Source organism: Ailuropoda melanoleuca, chromosome 20, assembly GCF_002007445.2.
Source record: "Ailuropoda melanoleuca isolate Jingjing chromosome 20, ASM200744v2, whole genome shotgun sequence".
NCBI lineage: Eukaryota > Metazoa > Chordata > Mammalia > Carnivora > Ursidae > Ailuropoda > Ailuropoda melanoleuca.
In genome coordinates this window covers 27,022,255-27,042,587 of record NC_048237.1, presented here as the reverse complement: position 1 = coordinate 27,042,587, position 20,333 = coordinate 27,022,255, and the positions used below count along the sequence as shown (strand labels likewise).

The 20,333-nt window shown below is 47.2% G+C and overlaps 1 protein-coding gene across 8 annotated transcripts in view; it reads left to right on the top strand.

Annotated features, from left to right (window-relative positions):
- Positions 1-20,333, top strand: part of NID2 (nidogen 2) — a 57,906-nt gene that overhangs the window by 15,900 nt on the left and 21,673 nt on the right. For 6 of the 8 annotated variants that reach the window (XM_034648310.1, XM_034648308.1, XM_011233902.3 and 3 more), the window contains exons 4-9: positions 414-1,111; positions 8,039-8,188; positions 8,629-8,874; positions 10,010-10,210; positions 11,532-11,762; positions 20,165-20,308. In XM_034648310.1, the coding sequence (XP_034504201.1) occupies positions 414-1,111; positions 8,039-8,188; positions 8,629-8,874; positions 10,010-10,210; positions 11,532-11,762; positions 20,165-20,308 (1,670 nt within the window). The remainder of the gene's footprint in view (positions 1-413; positions 1,112-8,038; positions 8,189-8,628; positions 8,875-10,009; positions 10,211-11,531; positions 11,763-20,164; positions 20,309-20,333) is intronic. The other 2 variants (XM_034648313.1, XM_019807231.2) reach the window with 2 other exon arrangements.

Here is a 20,333-nt window from a genome sequence, read left to right as displayed (position 1 = left end):
GTACATGATTAAGTTCAAAAGTATGTACCAGTCATTATTGTTTAAGTGTTTGGCAAAGATTTTTAAGCATACGTTTTCCTGAGTGTGTTAAAAGTAGAGAAAGTATAAAATATTCCTACATTCCCTTTTTGTTTTCAAATAGCCAGATTTTAGACAAAACGTGAATTTTAGAGCATATTTCTGAGTTGATGGTCTAGCATTCTGAAACCTAATGTTAAATAAGAGGTAGTTTATGTCATAATTCCAGTATAATCCTTTTAGTCAGCATGTAGGCCTGGTTTTATTTGGTTTTATACTAGTGAAGACTCTGAATGTGATCTGAATAGTCTTTCAGTTTTAAAATAAATTGCTCACTGTTGTAGGATGGTGGGTAAATGGACACTTTTGTCATGCACTGTTTTCTTTTTATTTAGACAGAGCAACCTGGGGGTTCCTGGAGTGTGGGCTTTTCATATCGGCAGCACTTCCCCACTGGACAATATCAGGCCAGCCACTGTTGGAGGAGACCTTACCAAAGCCCACCCTTCACCTTCCCTGGAGCAGTCCTTCGGCCCTACTGCAGCCCCGGCAAGTGCCTACACTGAGGACGATCTGGATTATTATGATGAGAATGAGGGAGAGGTGGAATACCCCCCAGGTGAGCCAGGGGATGCATGGAATGGCCACAGCAGTATAGACACTTCCTTCCAGTCGAAAGCTGAGCCAAGACCTTTAGGAGGTCCGGCCTCCCCTTCGCCACAGCTGACAGCTAGTGATCGACCTCTCTACCCCAAAGCAGAATCTGCCACCTTGGACCCTCAAACCAAAGAGGGGAGAGCTCTGGGCGGGGTAGATTCCCCAGGTCTAAACGGCCGAGTCAAGGCTTCCAGACAGCCAGGGACCAGAGGCCCAGCTCCATCAGAGATAGAAGGAGATTCACTGGATCCTACCCGGGGAGCCCCACCTCCCTACGCAGATGGAGGGGCCCCGCCTTCAGAAGAGGGTGCTCCTTCAGCCCACCCCGAAGGAAAGGCGGTTCTTCTAAATTACCCCGTGCCCGCTCACACCCCACCGCTGGGTCGGGGGAGACAAGTGCTGGGCGTGGAAGACGTCATCGGTTCCAGCACTGAGGGTAAGTGCCCGAGAAGCCTGGGTGCTGGGATTTCATTTTTAAAATGCTGGTTTGCACAGAGTTGCAATTTTTCTCTCAAGCGAGTTGGTGTAACGTTTAGCAAAAGGAAGATTGGAACGGACTTTTTAAACCTATGTTTCAGGAGACAGAGTATCTTTCCTTTGCCAAATAAATCTTGGCAGGCAAATTCTATTGGAATCTCTTGACCATTAATAATGTTTTTTACAAACGGGCCTCATGAAGCAAGTGGGGAAGAACTAGGCTGCTTGTGCCAGCTACACTCTCAAGTGTAATGAAGTATTTCAGCTTGAAAGTTCAGCAAAGGTGAAACGTTCCAGGGTTTCATATACATTACCGGGCTGGGCGGGTTAAGGCTGTAGTTTTAAGTGGCTGGTTGTGCTGGCTCAGATGAACTTTCTAGATTCATACTCTCTTGTGGGACGACACTTGTGCTCCCCTGGGTTAGAGATGCATCAGTGGTGTGTGGGAGCTGAGACCCACGGGGAAGGAAAGTCGCTAACCACCTGTGTCTTGTCATTTCTGGTTCATGGCTGTGCAGCTGTGGTATTCACCTCCCTGGAGTCCTGTCTTCATTTCATGACTCACTGACCAGAGTGAGGGGCCAGGAAAGAAATGCCGAGAGGAGGCAATAGTTAATTAATACAGACATGGAGGCATTTCGCCTTCTCTTCCTAGTTGAGACATGTCACATCAGGTCTTTCTTCCCAGTCAGGGTTGTAAACACGTGAAGTGGGAAACTGAGCAGGGATTCATTCTGTTTGTCCCAGGGACTACTCGTCTGACCTCTAATAGGAGGAAAGGGGCCAGAGGTGAAAGCACTCTTCAGGACCTCTCTCCCCCTGCACCCCCCACCTATTCTGTTTCCCATTCTTTCATAATTGACCCAGCAAAGAGGACCTTCTGGGTTTTTCTGCTGTGGTAGTGATCTGCAAGAATATGCTTGAAGAAGTGCCTGTTTTAGGAGGAAAGAAACTATTTTGTGATGAAAGTGGCATTATGTCATGATTAGACGGAGAGTCCTGGTGCGTTCTGGTGAGTTAACTGGTGAGTTAGGTTTGAATCCTGCTGCCTCATTTACTTGTGCGCCCGCTTGCTGGGTGATCTGGGGCAGCTCATGGAACCCCCAAGCCTCTTGGATTTCTCCTAAATTTGCTGAGGGCACTAAATGAGATAACAAAGTTCTCAGTGTCTGCACCAGTTGGTGCTGCTGTTACTACTTATAGGAGATTTAGAGCAGTAGAAACGGGGGATGGCTAGAGACTAGCCAATAGGCTTGTTGAATCACCGGACCTTAATTTGTGCCGAAGGGCCACCTTTCTGTCAAATCCAAGATGTGAATTTGGTTGGAAGGCTTCAGAACCTTCACACCCTTCTGACAAGCTCCTGACTTTTCAGCGAAAATTCTGTATATCCAAAGAAAATGTAAAGTCAAGTATCAAAGATTTTTAGTAAAGGGATTTTGGGGTAAAGATGGAATCCTAAAATGGTCTTTTCACTTGTGACTTCCTGCCCTGGGAAGAGGTTGGAATATTAAGAAGCAGATCTGTGGAGTGATTCAAAGAGTTCAGAAGAAGGGGCTGCACTGCCTGCTTTGAGCTGTGAGAGGTTGAGCTCACTGGAGTGACAGGGGAGGAGCCTTAAGGAACATTGAGAACAGAGGCAGCAGCCATCACCCTTCTGGGGCATGAACTCTGGTATTTAGCAGCTGCTGGAGGGCGTCTCCTCCTGACGTCTTAGAAATGGCAGAATGCATATGCAAAAGCTGGTTAATACACTAAGACATTTAGAAAAAAAATAACTAAACATTTTTGAACCTTGAAGGACAAAAAAAAAAATCAGCAACTGCATGTTAGAAAGCACAGAGGGAAGACTTGAAAACTTGAAAGCAGAGAGGGAAAATGCGTGATCTTCTGTTTTCACCCCAGACTTTAGGAAGACTGTGTGGATTATGGGACCCTACAGTGGGTAGATACTTTTTTTTTTCCAGACAAAACATGGGCACCCCAGAGGTCCATTAAGCAAAAGTGGACTTCCTCTGGGACAGCTGGTGGGTGGGGGTGGCAGAGACACAGAACATTGCCTACAAGTGCCCAGCCGTGAGCCATACTGCCTGGCTGTTTCTACTGATGGTGTGGAGAAGCATGGATTTTGGTGTTAGTGGACTTGAGCTTGATTCCCAGCTCTGCTGTGTGGTTTGGAGTCATTTTCCGCAGCTATAACACGGAAGAAATGTAGACCTTGTGCAGTAGCCGCGAGAATTAAAATTGCATACGGGAAGCACCAAGCCCAATACATTTTAATTTCCCCTTTAAACTCAGAAGTTATCTTGCCAAACAACGATATTAAGATTTAGTTAAAGAACCCTCAAATATCTCTCCCTTTCTTTTCAAATTTTTTTTCCCTTAGGGACTCTTTTTATAGATTTTTCTTCTTGTTGAGAAATCTAGATTCTTTTCAGAACATGCGTACACCACGCAAGGATGTCCCAACCACACTCTAGTTCTGGCTTCAAGTGTATCATTCGCTTTGTTCTGTTTTCATCGAGCACAGATCCAGCAATAAAATGGAAATGTGAGCATCCTCTGTCTGAAGCGCCTTGTTTCTCCAGGGAGCTCCGGGAGCTTGCTGACAACCCGGAAAGTTACCTGCACACCTGCCACATGCCCTTCTCTGGCTGAGGCGCTAGACGTTTGGGCTGGCCTTTCCTGCACTCCCACTGGGACACAGAGTGGGAACTTGCTTTAATTTGTGCTGCCACGATCCCTCATCTGGACTGCCCTGTGAGGGAGATACTGTTATTCTTCCCATGCTGCAGAGGAAGACACTGAAGCCTGGAAATACTGAGCGACTTGTCTGAGTAAGAGGCAAGGAAGCCATGGAAGGATTGGCCCAAACTGTGAGGTCTTTGTGAAAGAGGAGGGCCTTGAGTCACCCAGTGGGGTCAGAGTCTGAACATAGAGAAGGAAACTGGGGAAACGCTCCACACAGGGGGCTGACACTGGTGGAAATGGAGAGAGGGGGAGAGTCGAGGGGGCGGGTGAGAGCGGTGAGGACGACAGCTGAGCAGGACTGGCGTGTGGTGGGGCAGGGATGATGGCTGACAGAGCCCTTAGAAACCCTTGCACCCGCTAGGTGGTGCTGTGAGGAGCGGCATCTAGCCTGGTGAATTAGAAAGGGGGAGGGGACCAGGCTTTCAGAACCTCTTCATACTCCGTTGTGGGATCCTCGTGTTCCACCTCAGTGGCAGTCGAGCCGAGCCGGGAAAGCCTAGGGTGTCACAGGGATTTCCCTCCGGCTTCTAGTCCAACCCTACTTTTGGCTTTGGGAAAGGCTGCAGGAATGTGTTACTCATGCGGCTTTCACCCCAGGATGAATTAGAGCGTGCTCTGTCTCCCCATCCAGCCTCCCAGATGAGAAAGCACCTCTCCCGGGTACACCTCCAGGTTGCTAGGGTCTGTGAACACCAAGGCCTCCCATACCCTTGAAGACACCTGCTCAGGAGAACCTGCTGGGGTCGTGGTCCAGCTAGCATCGCTATACACTACACAGACACACACAAACATACACGCACACACACACACACGCCGGGATTAAACATGAAAACTGGAGGAAAAAAGCATACCACTGTTTTTCATTACAATGTTGGATGTGTTTTTCTTACTAATCAATCATTCTTCAAGGCAGGGAAACTTAGGAAGATCTTTCCTGCAGTGAAAATGTGGGTCCTTTTCTTGAGCAATAAAAGCTGTTAAAAGTAAAAGTCACTGCAGCTGCCAGGGGCAGCCACAGGCTGGACACCCTCCATTCCCTCTGTGCTCCCGCACTGTGCCTGGAGCCTGCCTGCCTTCCGTCTTCCACGTGGCTGGGCCAGAGCCCTTAGCGAAGGAGGGCAGGCCCAAGGGTGAAGACTGGTGCTTAAAGGTTGCTGGCAAAATGAAGACTGAAGGACAGATCAAATCTAGTGCAGAGTTTTCCATTTTCATAAGTAACTCCCAATTAGGACAAATCTCAAGTACTTTGGCCATGACTTTGCTTCTTTTCTCTTATGTATCCCCACTCCATTTTTCTTTCTATTAAGGATATGAGAAGAGTAAAAAAGCATTAAGTGGGAAAAAGAAATGAGATTTAAAAGTCCACATGTGAAGATTGCTTTACTTACTATCTATTTAACCACAGTTCACAAAGCCTTAGCAAACTGAGTGCTTCAGACCTGGCTGGCCTCTGCCCTCCTGCTGTGCCCTGAGAAGCCTTCTCTCCTGCCCCTGCCCCTCTCCCCTGTCCCTTGTGTCCTGCTTGTCTCTGCTTCCAGGCCTCTGCCCAGAGGTCACCTTCTCCCAAGGTCTTTCCTGATCCCACTGTTTAAGAGAGTGAAGTCCCCTCCGCGTCAGCCCTCTTGACCTTCCCTGATTTAAGATTCTGCGCAGCTCTTAACAAGCCTCTCTACTAAATAATTTACCTGTTTGTTCAGTGCTGTCTAGGAGAATGTAAGCTTCAGGACAGAATGTTTGTCTGCTCTATCCGTAATTCCTAGATCAGAGCCAGGCCCAGAGCAAGTGCTCCCATTATTTGTTGAATTAATAAATGAAAGAAAAGTGCAGCAGGCATTTACCTTTCCCCTGACAAGCTGATGTTGTGTTAAGTGTGTGTCTGCGTGCACACCTGTACGAAGGCAGGCGCAGAGAACGGATCCTACGGGGGAGGCTGTGCTCCCCTTGTTAGGAGCGAACCCACCTTCTTTCCCTGTGTAGCTGCCTGGGGCTGGAAGGTTGAGCTTCTGTGGCTCAGTAAGCTCCGTCCTGAGAATGCAGTATCCCACAGCACTGCTTATGAATATCCCTGAGCCAGCTTCCCAATAACCCGTCGTAATTGTAATTTGTTTCCTGATGGCCTTTCAAGGGAGCCTAACCATTTTTTGTTGTGAGAAAAATGCAGTCCGTATGGCAGCTCAAACTTTTGCACAGTTGCCTTTGTAAGTTGCTGGCTACATCGCCGAGCTCTTCTCCTTTTGCCCATAGGAAAGCCATCCCTGCGCCTTTTGGTTAAATTAACCTAACTCCCCCAATCTGTAGTCTGCCTGCATCCCATCTCTCCCAGTTTGATGCCGCACTCTTGCAAGGGGGGCTGAGTGCAAGGACAAGTCTTCACCAAATAACAGATAGAGGGAATATAACACAAACCCCCAATTTTTTTAACTCCAGAGAACAGTGTTTAGAATTTGGTTTTATTTTTACTCGACTTAACCTGAAAATGACTACCCTTTAGATCTGTATCAGATTGCTTCTTTACCTTGCTACTCAGACGTACATTCAGAAAAAGTGTCATTTCTGGCAATGGAGATGTGAAGGGGAGTCACCCTGATTTTAAAGAGGAGGGAACGAGAGACACCGTGCCTTTCTGCGGTTTGCACAGAGCCACCTGGGCCATGACCAAGGTTGAGTTCTAGAGGTTGGAGGCCCCCTGCTGCTCTCCCCCACCTTGTTGTAGAGGCGAGTCCTGAGCACTTCCCCTGTGTGAGTTCCTCCAGGTGCTGCTGCTTTACACTTAGCCGTTACCTTTGGAGCTCAAGAAACACAAGACTGACAAGTTATTTTGGTTTCTTTTTTCTTTTCTTTCTTTTTTTTACATTGGTTTCTTCTTACTCGAACTGGGTCCCCCTGGACTTCTTTAACCAATGGTAGACAGTGATACATAACTTTCTTCCCAACAGAATCTATAATATCCATTCTGGGTTTTTTTGGGTGGGAGGGGGATGTGAATTCTATGTCACTGTTCCTATTTAAAAAAAAAATGTTCAGGGTTATGCCTAAATTTCTATTTATATCCAACTGGAAATTTTCAGCTGTGTCATCAAGGCACTATACCAAGTCTTGAGTCACTGGCTTCTGTGCTGACCCTGCTTGCCCCTGTGCTCCCGGAGTCTCCCCCCAGCTCCTGCTCTGGGGAGGTAGAGACCAGGTGTGCACAGCCACTTTGCCTCCTGGTGGCCACTCTCGGGATCAGCATCCTTCCTGGTGTCTGGAGAAAGCTCTCTTCTCCATTAGCGCCCCCAGCCATGCCCCACTCCCTTGGCCATTTCCTTTATGGACAATGGCATCTGCTCCAGTTCCTTTGTTTCTTAGTAGTACAGATGGCCCCCCCTTTTTTTTAATGGGCATAATAAGTAGATGGAAAGAACCACTACTGGTCCACTCTGGTCTCCCAAAAGAGCTGTGATTGTGGCCCCCTCTCCTGTATGGTGCGGCAATCTGCTTGTGCCATACACGCCACCAGATACCCTGCAAAGGCATAGGGCATTTAACAGCTTCATTCCCTCTTCCCCCTCCTCCCTCTCTCTCCATAGACTTTCCTTGGGGGAAGGGTGTGCTCTTGAAGGCCCTTCTCACAAGCAAACCTGCTTAGCTAGGCAGTGAGACAAGCTACAAACTATTCTTTCTAGGTTCGGGGTCCCCCTGGAAGAAAAGAATGTTTGCACCTGAGACCGCATTCATTCTTTCTCTCTTTGGTCTTTCTCTCGGGGTCATTACTCTCAGGTTGAGCCCCCATAAAATTGCTGCTATTTGACGATTGTAGACCCACGGAATGCCAGTTCTGTGCAGTCCGGTCTAACGTGTGCTTCCTGGGTGGCTTTTCTGTTCCCGCGCTCACACCAGAGTGTGCGGCCTCCTTGGCCTCCCCTAGCTCTGCCCTGAGACCAGATGGGAGCCGTCAGCAGTGCTCCTCGCCAGAAGACCAAGCAAGTGAATTCCCCTGGGTTGAATGTTGTTCCTGTCTCTTAAACATCAAAAACCCATTTGTTCGTTACCATCTAAGCTGGTTTTACGGAGCAGATGTGGCGTCCATCATGAGGCTTGACAGCAGCAATGCTGCAGTCAGCCCTCTTAACGCAAGCTGGTTTCTGCTTTCCAGTCTTCACGTATAATGCTGCCAACAAGGAAACCTGCGAACACCACCACGGACAGTGCTCCCAGCACGCCTTCTGCACCGACTACGCCACCGGCTTCTGCTGCCACTGCCAGTCCAGGTTTTACGGGAATGGGAAGCACTGTCTGCCGGAAGGTAAGGGCTGTGCGCATGACGGGCTGGGGCTGCGCTGTGTGTATTTTTGCTGCTCGCTTGTTTGCGACTGCCGCCGTGAGCTCTGCGCCATGGACCTCGTATCTCCACTGCATGGACCAAAACACTGGCGACTGGCAGGTGCTGGATAAATGCTTGAGAAATGAACACATCTGGGCTGATTTCCCAGTTCCAGGATTAGCCAGAAATCTTTTCTCCTTTTTGCCAGCTCATTAGAGTCAAAGCAGACGGGAGAGTGGGAGGATGGGAGAAAAGAAATCGGAGACAGGTCTGTTTTGTACTTACGGCAGTTCATTGGTTGGTTTTGGGATTATGAGAATGGCCAAAGACTGACTTTTGGAAGTTGTGAGTGGGATGATTTTCTGTACACCTGTCGCTGACCTGGACCATGATCCAAGCTGACTGGATTTGTTGTCTTTCAGGGGCACCTCATCGAGTCAATGGGAAAGTGAGTGGCCACCTCCGTGTGGGCCACACGCCTGTGCACTTCACGAACGTGGACCTGCATGCTTACATTGTGGGCAACGACGGCAGAGCCTACACGGCCATCAGCCACATCCCTCAGCCCGCAGCCCAGGCCCTTCTCCCACTCACACCAATCGGAGGCCTCTTTGGCTGGCTCTTTGCTTTGCAAAAACCAGGCTGGGAGAATGGCTTCAGCTTCACAGGTGAGTCGGAGGGGCCTCTGAAGGGGCCGCTGGTCAACAGCCATCACGCTTTGGTTTTTATTCCGGGAGCGAGGATTGGTTTGTTCCGTGTTCCGGAGCCACAGGTGTGCTGTATTTTGTGTGGAGGTAGCTGGGAATGGTTTGGTCTCCCAGGACCGTTCTTGAAAGACTGATTTCTCCAGGTTGTCCTGAGAAATAGGATGATTCCATTTGGAACATGTAGGTCCTCTCACCCGAGTTGGGCGAAGCTTGTTTGTCAGGCTGTGTTTACTTGAGTTGTTAGGCACAGATCTGTCAAATAGGGAGGCACACATGGTGATTGCACGGTCTCTGGAGAGGAGTTTACTTCATGAGTAAACTTCCTTCCTCCTCACACCCCACAGCTCTGATGATAATGGTCCAGGCCAATGCTTCTCAGTTTCGCCTGCGCCCAGATCACCTGCGACCCTCGGGCAAAGGCAGATTCTGGCCCTGGGGGCCCGGGGCGGGGTCTGTGATTCTGTTTTCCTACCAAGCCCCCAGGAGATGCTAATGCTGGTCTGAGGACCACATTTGATAGCAAGGGTGCAGAGGATACTTGGGGGCTCTTTCCTCCCTACCTGAAAAGGCTTGTTTCTTACTGGATTTATCTTTATCACAGATAACGTACTGAGAGAAAAGTTCTTCTCCCACCTCCAGCTATAGACTCAAGAGCTACTTGGAGGGTCTTGTTTTTCATCAAATTTTGAATAAAACAATTATCGTTATGTGCCAAATATTGTATGAGACGTGTTATACTAAAATGTGTTATTTATCTGAAATTCAAATTTAACTGGGTATCCTAAGTTTTTCACTTGTTTTTGAAGTCTGGCAACCTGAGAAAGAGAAAGGTCAAGATGTTCCTAGTAGCTTCTCACAGACAACAAGCTGTTAGAAAGAGAAGCAGTGTGAAATGAGGCAGGATGAAACCACAACGTTAAATAGAAAATTGGAGGAACTGGTGAAATCAGCAGCTGATAGTATTTAGTCCTGGATATCAGATGATCTTCTTCGACACCATCTCCAACAGCAGTAGAGATTAAGTATGCACTGCTAATTATTACTGGAAGATGCTACCTTACCCTAGCTCTATGCTGAATTCTTTCTTCCTCTCCAGGGGCTACCTTTACCCATGAGATGGAAGTTACTTTCTACCCAGGAGAAGAGAGGGTTCGAATCACTCAGACTGCTGAGGGACTTGACCCGGAGAACTACCTGAGCATTAAGACCAACATTCAAGGCCAGGTGCCTTACATCCCAGCAAATTTCACAGTCCACGTAGCTCCCTACAAGGAGACTTACCACTACTCAGACTCAGGTATGTATAACCAGTTTTGACATCTATAACATGGGGATAGTACATATCTTGAGAGAGATCTTGAGGATGATGAGTTATTACATGGAATGTCCTTAGAACAGTGTGTGGTACATAAAAGGGGCCTAATGTCCTTTTTATTACTCTTATCAAATATATAGTGTAAGTGAGAGAAGTATTGGCTGCTTCACAAATGAATATCATATCCCCATCCCAATACTCATGTCATGCCAGGGCTAAAGTAAGCGACAGCAACCTTGTCTCCGGGGGTGGGTGGGGGTTATATAATTACATACGGTTTTTAACCATCTGGGCCACAGGAAAATACGGATTATTGGGATTTTTGCTTGTCCTATACCCTTGTTTCAGCCCGTCTTAAAATGAGATGCTGCACAGTGTCGTAAAACGAATGCTCAATTTGGAGTGAGAAGACAGGAATTCGCATCATGGATTTGTAGTTGAAAATATATGCAGATAAGGTTGCTTACCATCTGAGAGCCTATTTTCTCCTCTTCAGAATGAGCATAAGAACACCTTTTCTCCTTGCCTTCCTGGTTGATGTGTGTTGATCCTGAAAACCACATCAGTTCTGGAAAACCACCCGAATACAAGATGCTGGCTTAGTCACAGTTCTGCCCTGTGCCGAGCAATCTGCTTTGAGCTGTGCTTTCCTCTGTCTGTGGGGTGAGAGTTGGAAGCCGAGCAAGAGACGAAGGGAGAACGGGTCGTGGAGACCCAGACAGCGAACAGAACAGCTGATGGCCAGAACCCTGGCCCTGGCTTCCGACTCCACGCTCAGACTGAGAGAAGTGACTCCTCCCTTTGCCCAGAACCCTTCAGACTTAAGCGCAGGCTGTTGGGAGTGGTCATGTCTGTGTCAGCTAGAGCGTGGACTGGACTGGTTGAAAACTTGGGGTATAGAGTCAGGCTGCCTTGTGTTCCAGTTCCAGCCCTACCACACGCTTGCCTCGAGTCTCAGGCTACTTCTTGACCTCTGTAAGTCTCCCTGCAGGTGGTCGCGGGGCCCACCTTGCTGGTAGGAGTCATAAAGACGGCCGAGCTTATAGAGCGCTCAGGTGGCTGACGTGTGTCGCAGTCTATTCTTTGCTAATAATGACGGCAGTGATTGTACCTCCTGCTCTCGGGCTTTGCATCCTACTCACATCCCTGGAATTGCCTTGCAGGTTTCCATATAAACTCAGGAATTTCCCAAGAAAACATGCTCCAGGCATTAGATGAAAAACCAGACAGAAAAAAATCTACCCCACATGAAACTCTAGTATTTTAAAAATTTACCAGTTAGGCTGAATCCTGTCTTTTGCAGCGGTGACCTCCACAAGTTCCAGAGACTACTCACTCACCTTGGGTACCATCAACCAAACACGGTCCTACCGCGTCTACCAGAACATCACTTACGAGGCCTGCAGGCACTCCCCCAGACACCCAGCCGTCCCCACCACCCAGCAGCTGAATGTGGACCGGGTCTTTGCCTTGTACACAGATGAGGAAAGGGTGCTTAGATTTGCCGTGACCAATCAGGTTGGCCCAGTTGAAGGTACGTTTCTTTCTGTTTTGAGCAAAAATCGAAACTCACATTTCTTCCTTTTTGAGTTGCCTCAGCATGATTCACAGAGGTTACTGAGGGTTGCTGAGTGCCAGGCTCAGTGTTAGGTGCTGAGGGTAAGGGTGAATAAAGCAGGGTCTTGTCTTGGAGGTGGAGACTGGTAGAGCGGAACTTTTAGAACAGTGTCCCTGCCGGACAAAGGAATAGTGTACCATATGCAAAGCTGGTCTGTAGCTGCACCCGGTGTGTGTGCCAGTCTGTGTTGGGGAGACACTGGTGAACAAGGTGAGGCCAAGTCAGGAGGGAAAATGATACGAGTATTACAATTGTGATGAGAACAGGCGCTGTGAGCCTAGTCTGGAGGTTCAGGGAAGAGGTCCCTGGAAAGTGACATTTTAGCTAGAACTTGAAGGATGAGAAGGATTTCACCAAGTCAAGGTAAGACAAAGAGCTGATGCCTGGAAAAAACAAGAAGAGCCGCATATAAGAAAAACCCAAGTTAGGGGCGCCTGGGTGACTCAGTCGTTAGCGTCTGTCTTTGGCTCAGGTCATGATCCCAGGGTCCTGGGATCTGCTCCGCTGGGAGCCTGCTTCTTCCTCCCACTCCCCCTGCTTGTGTTCCCTCTCTTGCTGGCTGTCTCTTTCTCTGTCAAATAAAAAAAATCTTTTTTTTCTTTTTTTTCTTTTTTAAAAAAGAAAAGAAACCTAAGTTAACATCATAGTCAGTGAGGAGAGACTGGATGCTTTCACTCTAAGATCAGGAATAAGACAAGGGTGTGTGTTCTTGCTGCTTCTATCCAGCCCTGGATTGGAAGCTTTAGCCTGGACAATTTGGTAAGACAATGAAAAGCATCCAGACTGGAAAGGAAGAAGTAAAATGACCTCTGTTCTCCTAGGGTGTAATCTTATATGTAGAAAATCTAATTCATTAAAATACCAAAACTAATAAGCTCAGCAAGTTTGCAGGATGTAATTTTTGTATATTGACCTGTATTTCTATATAGTAACAATGAGCAAACTGAAAAGGAAATTTTAAACAATTCTGTTCCAAAAATGTTAAGAAATGATAATTTTCAGTGTAATACCTTTACATTAAAACCTATAAAGCATTTTTGAAAGAAAATATTAAGACCTAAATAGAAAATTGGGAGATTGAATTCCACGTTTATGAATCAGAAGACGTAATGTTAACATGGCAATGCTTCCTAAATTGACCTATCGATTCAACACAATCCTATTACCTGGCTTTTTTTTGCAAAAACTGAGAAGTTGATCCTAAATTTTATGGAAATTTAAGGACCCCAGAATAGCCAAAACAATACTGAAAAAGAACAAAGTTGGAGAAATTCCACTTCCTGATTTGAAAACTTAGAGTAATGAAGACCATGTAGTCCTAGCATCAGAATGGATATATAGATCAGTGGAATAGAAGCGAGAATCCAGAAATAAACTCATTTACAATCTGTTGGTTTTCGACAAGGTTGCCAAAACAACTCTGGGAGGAGAGAGAGTAGGTTTTTAACAAATGGTTCTGGAACAGCTGGATATCCACATTCTAAACAATGATGATGGACCCCTATTTCATACCATCTACAAAAATTAACCAAAAATGGGTCAAAGATGTTAATGTAATTTAGCTAAAATTTTAGAAAAAGAGGGGTGAATTTTTATGACTCTGAATTTGGCACTGACTTCTTTAGAGAGGATACTAAAAGGATAAACAACAAAGGAAAAAATAGGATGTTATCAAAATTAAAAACAGAGTGAACATACAACCCACAGAATAGGATAAAATATTTGAAAATCCTATATATTTTTTAAAGATTTTATTTGAGAGAGAAAACACAAGCAGAGGGAGCTGCAGAGGGCAAGGGAGAAGCAGGCTGCCCATTGAGCAGGGAGCCTGAGGTGGGGGCTTGATCCCAGGCCCCTGAGATCATGACCTGAGCTGAAGGCAGACGCTTAACCTACTGAGCCACCCAGGAGCCCCTGAAAATCCTTTATTTAATAAGAGACTTGTATCTAGAATATATGAAGAACTCTTAAAACACAACAAAAAGAAATCTGGATAGAACATTTGTCGGAAGCTACACAAACACCAAGCACATGAGAAGATGCCCAATGTCATTAGTCATCAGCAAATTGCAAACACAATCAAAGCCGTCATAATGCTGCTTTACATGCATGGGGACAGCTGTAATAAAAAACAGAAAACAACAAGGATTGGTGAAGATGTGGAGAAATTGAAACCCTCATACACTGCTGGTGGGAGTGTAAGATGGTAACCCTACCGTGGAAAACAGCCGAGCAGTTTCTGAAAGTGAAACACAAAGTGCCACTTGAGCAATTCTACTCCTAGCTGTATAACCAAGACAAATGAAAGTTTATGTCCCCACAAAAATTTGTACATGAGTGTTCGTAGCCAGCGTTATTTAAAATAGCCAAAAGGTGGAAACAACCCAAATGTCCATCAGTGGATGAATGGATTTTTAAAATGTCCTATATCCATACAGCAGAATATTAGCAACACATAAAAAGGAATGAAATACTAATAAGAATGAATTTTGAGAACATGCTAAGTGACAGTAACTAGTCACAAAGGACAGCATATTGCTTGATTCTGTTTTGTGAAATCTCCAGAAGAGGCAAGTCCACAAACACAGAAGATTAGTGGTAGCCTCAGGCTGGGGTGTAATAGGAGCATAGGGAGTGGATAGCCAAAGGGTTCAAGTTTCTTTTGTGGGGGGGTTAAAAGTCATTGTGCTGCTGGTTGTGTAACTGTAACTATACTAAAAAACATGGAATTGTGTACTTTAGATGCATGAATTATATGGTATGTGGGGTCTGTCTTAACTGGAAAAAAAAATAGCTCTAGGAAGAAAAAAACCCCTAAAGCAGTGTTTCTCAAACTTCAGTTAGAATTAACCATACCTGTGAAGCTTGATAAACATGATAAAAATGTTCTACACTTATGAAGGACTTACGGACGTGAGGCACCCGAAATACGTGTTGCTAAGTAAAAGACAGTGGTCTGGAAAAGCTACCTCGGCGTGATTCCAGCTACAGTTGACCCTTGAACAACATGGGTTTGAACTGAGCAGGTTTACTCGTATGTGGGTTTTCTTCAATACGGTTCTGAAACTGTATTATGATTTTCTTAACATTTTCTTTAGCTTACTTTATCACAGGAATACATTCTATAATATAAAAAATATGTGTTATTGGTAATGCTTTTGGTCAACGGTAGGCTATTTTTGGGGAGTCAAAAGTTTTGCAGACTTTCAACTGTGTAGGGGGTCAGCACCCCTAACCCCCACGTTGTTCAAGGGTTAACTGTATATAACATTCTAGAAAAAGTGAAACTACAGAGAATAAAAAGAGCCGTGGTTGCCAGGAGTTCAGGGGGTGGGAGGTGGGGTGAATGGGGAGAGCATGGGATTTTTAGGACAGTGAAGCTATTCTGTATGCTGCTGTAATGGGGGATACATGTCATGATACATTTACCCAAACCTATAGACCTGCATAACACAAAGAGTGAGCCCTAATTACCTAAGTTTTAGGTAATAATGTATCCTGTTGGTTTATCAGTTATAAATGTACCACACCACACTAATACAAGAAGCTAATGAACTACAACTTGGAGGAAGGGGAGGGTGTGGAACCTTTACTTTCTGCTCAGTTTTTCTGTAAACCTAAAACTGTCTTTAAAAATCCTGATTAAAAAGATAATGTTTAGGTGAGCTAGAAGATGAGCCTGCAAAGTCCGGGAACCCTAGCAGGAGGAAATTGTCAGATGAAAGGGACGTTTATTTATTTATTTATTTAATCTGAGAGCAAGAATAGAGAGAGAGAGGGAGAAGCAGACTCCCAGCTGAGCAGGGAGCCCCATGTGGGGCTCGATCCCAGGACCCTGAGATCATGACCTGAGCTGAAGGCAGACACTTAACCAACTGAGCCACCCAGGTGCCCAAAAGGGATGTTTTAATTCTGAAAGCCAGTAGCTGGTGCTTTCCCCCTACAATGCAAGGGGCATAGGAGGAGAAAAGAGAGGGCCTACCACATGTTGATACTGCTGAGGCCGGAATCGGTGCCTCCGAGAGGTGATTCTAGGACTCGGCTTTGGAGAGGAGGGCTCCAGAAACCACCTCCCACTCAAGGGGCAACGGTCACTGCAGCAACATGATACCGAGATTAAGGCCAGACAGCTGGAGTCTTTAAGGATACGGAGATGAGGGCTGGACTCTTTAAGGGTATGGAGATGACTTGAAACGAGAATCCTGAGTTTGCTGGTGCGGGGTGGGTGGGCGGTTTGGTTTTAGGAAACTTGCTTGGGGATGCAGGCATGGGGAGCCCAAGAATTATAAGGTGTTGAATTAATAGCATGAAAATGTCAGTTGATTTTAGGGAAACATACATTGGAGGAAGGGAAAAAATTGTTGCCTATTTCTCAAGAAAAGATTTGAACAAAAACAACCAAAGAAAACCACCTTCTGCCCTTTGCTGAGTGTTCGGGGTCTGACGTATAAAAACAGTGATTAGCGGAGGAGCCTCCCAGGCCAAGGAATCCCGCTCCGATTCTAGCGTTATGTAGGGAAAAGATAAGTCTCTGGGTGTGTTTTTCCTGGAGACCAACCAGATGGGAGTAACAAAAAAGAATGGCAGCAAACTGGCAGGTACCAAGCTGCTGATCTGTCTTTAGAACTTTATGTGATTTTCCCTTCTATGCAAGTCAAATCATAACAATAGCAAAGGCTAGTTTACTTGGTGCCTAGCCCTGTTCTGAGTACTTTCATGAGCTCACTCCTTTAGTCCCACACAGCCCCCGCCCAGTAGGGGGATCAACCCCCATTTTGCAGAGATGGTGGTATAGACAGGAAGTAACTTGCCCAGTCACAGCTACAGAGTGGCCAGCTGGGACCCAATCCCGGGCACCAGCTCCAGGGCCTACCCCGTCAGCTAGCCTGGCACTGCTTTCCCACATGGACTCCACTGGCCTCAGGACGGCCTCAAAATTTGGACTGAATTTCAAGAGGGAAGGTGTGTTTCTTTGCACCCTGTCGCAGACACCCTTCTAGATAACTTAGAAAACTGCTACATGGCTTATGCTCCCTGAATAGGAGAAAAACGGGGGGGAAGGAAACAAATGACAAATCCTTCCCCCGCCTCCCTGCGCCCCCCCCCCGCCCCACAGGGCAGAGCACTGTCATCTTGAGTGTTTCCCTCCCTCCAGAGGGAGTGNGGAATGACGGTCCCGCTGGAATGTCTGGGACGCAGCACGGGGCATCCCAGCTTATGTGGGCGCTCGTGGCTTCCCAGGACCTGGGAGACCGTGCTGTCTGGTCTGCTGCCCAGGGAGCCAGCAGAGCCTGGGCCCCCCCGCCCCCCAGCCGCAGCCCCTGCCCCTCCCCAAGTGTTTGCGCTTCAGGTGGGGGTCGGTGGTCTCTCCTGGGCTCCTGGAACGGGACCCCCTTGCACCCACTTCAGAGCTCCTTCTGGCAAGTTGAGGAGACTGGGCAGAGGGCCACGCAGGAAAGCAGAACGGACTGTTCCTTGAAGGAAAACCGCTCTTCTCCTCTTGATTAAATGAGTAAATTGGTTCCAGATCTCCGGTCAGAGTCAGGCTGTTGGAGACGGCGAGGGCGAACTAGGGCTCGTCCTGAGGAGGACACCGTTCTTGCTGTAACAGGAGGAAGCGAACACCCAATACAGAATGCATAGCCACATGGTTTTAGGAATGTATTTTTAAAACTGTGTTTTTGGAAACTAAATTCCGTGAACAGGGCCTGTGCTCGGAAGGGCTGTACACTTGGTTTAATGCTCTGCTGCTGTTCTCTTGAGACTCTTTCATTTTTGAGCAAGGGGCTCCACGTTTTCATCTTGCACTGGGCTCTGTGAGTTATGTGGTACCCGTCCTGTCAGTGAAGGGTATTTGCAGTCTGTGTCCTGTAATTATGGACATTTTTCCCCCTCAGTTTCAGGTAGGCCAGGGTATCAAGTTTGAAAGTCAGCTTTTGCACTGCATTTTTTGCATGCCTAGCAGGGTGCTAAGTGCTTACATCTCTGCATACTTGCTAATCGTTGCCAGAATGTGCCACAGTGCAAACTGGACGCTGGAAAGCACTGAGCAAGAAGGTTAAGCATTAGTAGTTACAAATTAAAAACATTTCAGAGCTCACTTCTCCCTTCGGCTGGGTAGGCCAGGCATTTAATACAGAATCTTCTAAAATGGAGAAATAAGAATTGTCTTGTGTCAGGCCTTCTGTGAGGACACAACCCTGTTGTTCTTAACTATGACCACGCTGGGGACTGCCTCAGGAGCTTGGTCCGTACTGGCCCTTAACCCCAGCATGGTGCTTCTGTCCTTTCCAGCAGGAGATGAGGAGGGAAGAACGAGGGACACGCGGGGGAGTCCACTTGCTCTGCTGAGCTAGGTTCACAGGTTTAGAAAGTGCCGGACACATTTGTTGGTCCTGTTTTCCTGGCAGAGATTCTGTAGCATACTCCAGCCAGAATCACTGAGGCAACTCAAGGATAAACCATGGCCCTCCTGCTTTCCTTTTTAGGCTGTAATATGGGAATAAGAACACACGGTGGGGTTGTTTCTAAGGTAATGGGAGGAGTTCATCAAAACCCACGAGGGTCCCTTCGGAGACTTGGCCAAGGCATCCCAGTTCACAGCAGACTAACGCACAATTCTGGAAGGGTCCACGTGGGCAGAGGGGCAAGCTGTGGAAAGGTGGCTGGACATCCTGAAGGATGGGGGCCGGAGTCCAGTCTGAGGCAGGTGACAGCAGCAAGCACGTGGGTCTAGACTTGGAGTTACTTGAACAAGGCCCACCCGCCTGAGGGAAGGGGGGTGAGGAGATGTGGGTGAGCTAGAGAGAAGTGAGAGGGAATCCAGGAGGAAGTGGTTCTAGGAAGTTAAAGTAGGTGGTAATGCCCCCATGTCTACTGATGCCAAGATGCTGGTCCTTGGAGCCTTGAGAGCTGCTGAGAGCGATGCAGGACTTGGGGTGTGCTGAGCTGGCCGGCAAGCCAGGCACTCGGGCACAGGCAGAAATCCAAGGCAGAAGCTCAAGTTATGACTTAGACGAAGCCTCGCTGGTAGCTGGGATGGATTGACACGAGGCCGGGGAGGTTTGGGTGAAGCTCCTGAAATCTTTTAGCTGTAAGATCAGAATTAATTCTAGGGACTGAGACAAAGCTGAAACCAAGTGAGGGTGAGCAGTGGTCCCACTGAGGAGGAAGAGGGAACGTAGTCCCTTGGGACTGGGTAGGCCTGTCCACGGGGGGAATCGCCTTTCACATATATTATGTCAGGGTTTCTTTATTTTCTTCAGTTTTAGCAAGTAAGTGTTATCTTTATTGCTGTTTTACACCTGAGGAATCGGAGGAGTGGGTGGAAGTGCCCGGACTGAATGGATTCATCGTGTCTGGGGCCCTTTCCCACATCATCTCAGGGCCCTTGGCTTGGGTAACTTTAGGAAGTTCCTTTGGTGGTGGCTGTCGCAAAGTGGTGGAAAGCGCCGACCGCCTGGCTTTTTGTCCCTGCTCCAGCCACCTCTTCTGACTGTGTGACCTTTGCCAGGTTACTTGGCCTCTCTGTGCTGTCGTAAAAATGAAGATATTAGTCCCCTCCTCACAGTGCAAGTCGTGAAGATTTAAAGGGATGGTATGTGTAAAGGTTTTAGAACAGTGCCTGACAGATAAGTTTGCACTAAGGATTACTGCCGTGCTCTATCTAGAAACAAAACCCTTCAGGAACGATTTCAGACGTTAAGAGTTATCACTACCTAGTGGTTGGGTGGGTCTGTGGCAAGGTTAATCCAAAAAAGTAAATTCTGCAAAAATCATTCCTCTTTACTCTTCCAAATCTTAAAAAAAAGCAAGATTTTCCCAGTAATTAAATTTTGACTTAGGAAATAGTGAACTTTAGTGAGAGACTGCCCAGTTTATTGGCAGAAATTTGGGGAGTGAGTTCTTGCTGTACCGTTTCCTGGCTTTGTGAGCTGGGGCAAGTTTTCCAGTGTCTCTCACTTATCTGCGAAAATGACCAGTCATGAGGATGACAGCCCATCTCACAGAGTCATCCTGAAAATCACACAAGGGGATCGAGTGAGAGCACTTTAAAATAAAATTATGCCATGTATTGGGATGTTTTTATTCCCTGGACACAAGCCTACTGTAAGCGAGAAAAGGTTAGTTGTCTGTGGGGTAGGCAAGAGGAAGTCATTCTGGAATTCAAAACTGCAACTTAGATAGTCTAGGCCAGGTGGGTCCCCCAAACAGCTGAGTATGCGGTCCATCCCAAGGAGTCCAACTCCAGTCTGTGCCATTCTCTTCCTAACAACCAGACTGGGCTTGTGTGCTTTTTTTCCTCTCGACTCATGCAGGGGATTCAGACCCCATCAGCGTGAATCCTTGCTACGACGGGAGCCACACATGTGACATGAGGGCTCAGTGCCATCCAGGGGCAGGGGTGGACTACACCTGCGAGTGTGCCTCTGGGTACCAGGGAGACGGACGCGGTTGTGTGGGTAAGTTGTACGTGCTCCGTTCGTC